The sequence below is a fragment of the Mycetomoellerius zeteki genome, unplaced genomic scaffold, assembly GCF_001594055.1.
Source record: "Mycetomoellerius zeteki isolate Tzet28-1 unplaced genomic scaffold, Tzet1.0 scaffold223, whole genome shotgun sequence".
NCBI classification, from domain to species: Eukaryota; Metazoa; Arthropoda; class Insecta; order Hymenoptera; family Formicidae; genus Mycetomoellerius; species Mycetomoellerius zeteki.
Window position 1 is genome coordinate 354,289 of NW_017257198.1, and position 5,685 is coordinate 359,973.

Here is a 5,685-nt window from a genome sequence, read left to right on the forward strand (position 1 = left end):
GCTATCTACTCATGTAGATTCACGTTGTATTCGTAATTGCGTTGCGTCAGCGTTCTGGCCTTAACTCATTTAACGTACTTCGTTATCTATCTAATAAGATATCCACGAACAGTATACAGATAAAGAACATTTAATGAGTCCATCTATTCGTTTCATTGTTCTTCCTATAAATATATATGTATGTGTATATATATATTTTATATATATATATTTATATTGTGTGTATGATATTTTATCGTATATCTTTATCGTATTTAATATTTAATACTTCGATGAAAGAATTTCCTCGAAACTGTCTTTCTCTCTCTTCCTCGCATCATCCCGAAATTACATATCCGTACATTCACAGAACAATATATATATATATATTATATTACAATAAAAGAGGATATGCCCGATGCGATTTTTATTTCGATTTTTTTTCGGTCTTACGCCTTCTTTAACGTTTAACGCGGACATTGGTATGTGCAATCGTCAGCTACGTGTATATAATCTAACGCGAATACGTTTAGAACCATAACGAACCAAGTATTTTCACCGTATTCGATAATGCGCTCTTACCGATCTCTCTATTGGATATACAATCTCTCCTCCAATGTAAAAACTAAGTCGTACCTAAATATCGCTACGTAATTACGGAAATCTTTCATCGAACTTAGAAAATGCATCACTTCGACAATAGGCTTACTCGACGTGTCAACGAAGAAAAACTGTTCAGCGCGGCACACGGCGCAGTACTATCACAGTTAATCCTCACCAGGAAAATTCAACGCACGTTCGTGTCATTCTAAACGCAATTCGCGTTCCGAACAACTCTCATCTAAGCTACATAATTATGCCCGGCTACGGGACTTCAAGGCGGAGAAAAGCGCCCTGTCTACGCGCAATTCAGACTCAATTTGTCTTCTTTTTTTTGCATAAAAAAGTAGACAGATATTCACTTAAATAACATTTAACTTTTGCTAATGCTCGGGAACGACGCTATATCGGAATAACACGTGTTGCATACTCGGCGAGCATATTACAGGAAGTATGATACAATTTACCGACTCCTATTTATAGTGAGACGATTCGAGTGACAATCAATGATTCAAGATTGATTGGGCCTAACAGAAAAAAGCGAGACACATTAGCTTTGTTTCTTTCTTTCTAGGCATATTACACGGTATTTACAAAATGTTGCTTCGTTCTTCTTAATTCCATTTGGAATCCTGAAACAGTCATTTATAATCTGCTTTAGTACAAAGATGGAATGTCATGTTAAATAAAAAATTATTTAACTTAATAACAACTTAATCTACTTTTTTAGTCATTAATAATCGATATTTACAGGGAAAGGATTAATCTTGGAATGTTTTCCTTTCGTTACGTCGATCAGATCGATGATAATGCTGCGTAATGATAGAGAAAAGGTGAACGTGTGCATTATTAGTAACACGAAGCAATCAAGTTTCGTTCATTGTAAAGTCCATTTTAGACAATCCATAATTTAAGATAGAATAGATATAAGATTTATATTTATATAATTTAATAAAAAAAAAATTTACTCAAAATAAAAATTATATCACGTTCTACTTTATACAAAAATGCATACTGTGATAATAAATTTAATAATTTACAGCTTTGGAAAACGTACTCACTGTATGTATATATATCATAACAATATTATAATAAATTCAACACAAATTAAAGAATTTTTTAAATTTCGTTTCGAATTATAGATTATCTTTAAGGTTAACAATTCGGAAATCTCGAAGAGTTGAATATTACAAGACACCTATTATTAATCACAAATATATAAGTCACAAAGATTATTGTACATTAATTCCCATTAGAGCGACCCATTCAAACCGTTTAAAAAGAAATATAAGATCACTTGTACAAAACTGCAATGAGTTCAAATTTAAGAAGTAAGATATACGATTACATAAAATTACAGCAACAGATCCAATTTTCGCCTAAACAAAATTTAATAAAATTATACAGGTACTAAGTCATTCTCGAGATTCTTCGATAAAATACGAGGAAGGAAATTCAGTTTTGATACAAGAACATTATCCGTCAAAGTTGCAGATTGTCGTGTTATCCTTAGTTGGCACGCGTTCCTTATCACAAATCATTCTATTATTACGCCATGACATCTTCAGCAACGACACGACACGCAGAATGATAAGTGAAGGTAGGTACCTAATCCCTTCACAGAGCACCAAAAGGATCAAGTTGGACAGCATTGCCTTGTGGCTGAGCTGCTGCAGCAGGTTGAGGTTGTTGTTGCTGCAAATTAGGACCGGCCATCATAGGATTCGCGCCGGGCATGGCCATCATGGGCGCAGCTCCTCCCGCAACCATCATACCGCCACCGGCGGCGGAAGCACCTGGGATAGTACACATCATCGGCCTCATACCCTGCATACCCTGCATGCCCATCGGCATACCTTGCATACCCTACAGACACCAGAGAGCGAGAGAAATGAGACGTATGTACAAAAGGAAGCGTGTGTGCCTGCGAAACTTAACGTCTTCCTTAATGTCAAAATAACGATCAGACCGATCAATTATTATTTTTACATTATGTAAACAATTGAAATTTAAGCAGTGGCTGGAAAAAAAAACACTTAGAAGGGAACCATCAAAATTGTTCTTCATTAATTTTGATCAGCTTTGTGTTGTAGAGCATCAAAAAATACTAAACCCATATTTTTTTTATTTGCTTATCTCGAGATTTGAAATAATCTCTCGCAAATTGATCGATTAATGGATTTTTTCATTTATAGCGAATATCTTTAAAACTGAGAGATGTAAAAAATGTTTCATCCAAAGTTTTATGATATTTTATATTCTTAATATAACTGCATATTCACATTTTTCGAAAATATCAAATTTTTTATTATAATTTACTCCTACTTGCAGAGATTGTTTCGACCCTTCATATAAGCAGACAAAAAAATATAGATTTAATACTTTTGATGCTCCACAACATATTCAAAGTCTATCGATGAGAAACGGTTCCGATGGTTTCCTTGTTAGAGTTCTTTTTGTTTTATCTTATAGATTACTCTGAAAACAACAGCAACCACATTAGTTTTAAAAGAAATGTCACCACAAGTACATATTCTATAAGATAAAATAAATATTATAAATATTTTTTTTTCAAACAAGACCAGTCTCTTCTTCAATTCTCTTTTTATATTTGTGACGTTTTTCTCGCAGGAAATATAATGTAGCTTAATCTAATTCTAATATATGTTACCTGTATATCGATGTAATAAATATTTATACACGACCGCGCTTTGTGTAATCCTAAAACTTATCTATGTTATCTACATTACAGATTAACACCGCAAGCAAATTACAGCCAAGTATAAGGAGAAATAAATCTGAAAATCAATCTATAGGAATATAAATAACTGCGATAAAGTACTGTCTACTACATTCTTGAAACGTGCGCTAAAAGTACATATCGATGCATAAGCACTTAATGCGAGGAAACGGAATGAGATGTCGAGTCGGATTGTCATCTTCCGACAATCTTGCTTTGCCACGTGAAATAAAGGTCGTTATACGATTTGTACAATGATTATCATTATTGACAGAGTGAGTTAGTGACAATTCGTGTTATCATACGCTATTCTTGTATACAGAAACTCGTGATCCGGTGAGATGAGATGAATTCGGTGCTTTATTGTGTTAAACATCTCGTTCGCTGCATATGAAACAAAGACGTTCGTGATCGTGGGACTTACCATCATTGCAGGCTGTGAGGGGAAACCTATAGTCGTGGTGGTCGTTGATAGCAGTTGCGTCATTCCTTGGCCCTGCAACATAGTCAATAACATGCCATATGCTGTGCATGCAAAACGCACTCACCTAAACGGTGCTAATTGACGAGAAAATTGTCATTACGGTATTACGAAGAGAGCAGAAGAGTCCCACGGCGGACGAGATGGCTTAAAGATAAACTTACATCTTAACAAGTCTAGCTGAAGGTACGAGAATGCTATGCACTTAGCAGAATGCTAACAAGCTAAAATAATTTACTAGTCCGCGTAGGATTCCTACGACGTAAAATTAAAACGATACCGTAAAGAACAAACAAAGTGACAATCTACGATTCTGAATGAGAATAATCGAGTTTTGTGGGGGCGGTTGTTCTTTGAAAATAATGCATAAAAAATAGTGGGTGTGTACGTGTGTGTGTCTTGGTGTATTAACAATCAGAAGAAACATGCTGAAGATACTTTACGACAACAAAACTAAAATAGAAAGACTTACCATGGGCCGATATCCAGCACCAGTAGTAGCTGCCATTGGCTGCGGTGACCATCCGCCGGCTGGACCGCCCGTTTTCGCGGCATTCTTCGGGGAGTTCCATTGCATTCCTCTGCAAGGGAAAAATATTTATCAATTCGTTGCTTCACATGTTACATAAACTCAGCTTCGGAACATTTTATGAATTATTTATCATGCTATCTATTATTATCATCTTCATAAATATATTCAAATTTACATAACCCTGGAAATGGAATCACTCATAAATAAAAATGTAATCACACTTACTTGACTTGCTGTTGTGCGCTCTTATTGATGGTCAAGTTTTGCGCAAGGCTAGCTAAGCTGCTGTCCAAATCTCCGGTAAGGACTTTGCCGGTATTGGCTGCACCGACCGGTTGCCCCGCTGAAATGAAATTAAATTCAAGATACTTGTAGACATACTAGCACCACATTGTCAAAATTCCTAAGCAACATCTATAACGTCAAGCAAAGATATAAAATTTAAGTTTAAAATAAATCACGATGTTTATATAAATTTATAAACTTATAAATTTATAAATTTATAGAATTAAACATAATCACTAAATGTATTTCCTGATTTAAAAAAAAATAAAGGGATTTAATCTCAAAGGATCCAAAACCGTTATTAAAATTTCTATAACAACGTGCTATAAATTCTCTAAACAAAATAATGCAGAATTATGTATATTGTACAATTAAAGTCACGAACATGCAAATTGTAAATAAATTGAATTGCGAATTATGCGTGAAAAAGAAGTAACGATCAGAGGTTATCGTTTTTATGAGTATACTTAAGCAAAGAGTGATGTAATCATCTATTTTTTTTCAATAATTTTTGCGATATCTAGAATGTTATAAATAACACAGGCATGCTTATCTACTCGTGAAAACGTTAAAATTAATCAGAATTATCTAATGCTCTCACGTGCCTAAGTATAAATACTTAATACATCTTGCTGATCGAGCAATATATATAAATTGAAAAAGCACAATATTCCTTGACAATATAAAAGTCCAAAAAACATCTCGCAGATATCTGAAGATTGTCTTTTAAAAATCTGTATGTTTTCTAGATATCTGGTGGACCTTCACGTTGTTTAGGATGCTATATCGCGACGCAATCAGACCAAAAGGAGGAAAAAAAATGAAAAATAAAGAAAGAGTTTAAGTCGGCAGGGTACAGCGAGTGCGATTATCATGCTATTGGCGTGGATTAGTTTAGGCATTCCCGTCACCTGACATCGGCTGCTTTGCCGGCGAACCGTACCCCACGGGGACTTGGGCTTGGGTAGGGATACCATAGCCGACGATCGGCGCACCGGCCATCATGGGTTGCCCGGTCGCGGGGTCATTCATGCCGAACATACCGGTGCCCGCCGCCGCAGCCGGCGG

At 35.4% G+C, this 5,685-nt stretch overlaps 1 protein-coding gene across 1 annotated transcript in view; it reads right to left on the reverse strand.

The window, feature by feature from the left end:
• Positions 1 to 231: 231 nt before the first annotated feature.
• lap (phosphatidylinositol-binding clathrin assembly protein lap) overlaps positions 232 to 5,685 on the reverse strand; it is a 40,766-nt gene continuing 35,312 nt past the window's right edge. The window contains exons 14-18 of the mRNA XM_018448627.1: positions 4,558 to 4,675; positions 4,273 to 4,381; positions 3,744 to 3,815; positions 2,188 to 2,445; positions 232 to 1,211 (exon numbers count right to left, since the gene is read on the reverse strand). Coding sequence (XP_018304129.1) covers positions 2,197 to 2,445; positions 3,744 to 3,815; positions 4,273 to 4,381; positions 4,558 to 4,675 — 548 coding nt within the window. The 3' untranslated portion in view covers positions 232 to 1,211; positions 2,188 to 2,196. The remainder of the gene's footprint in view (positions 1,212 to 2,187; positions 2,446 to 3,743; positions 3,816 to 4,272; positions 4,382 to 4,557; positions 4,676 to 5,685) is intronic.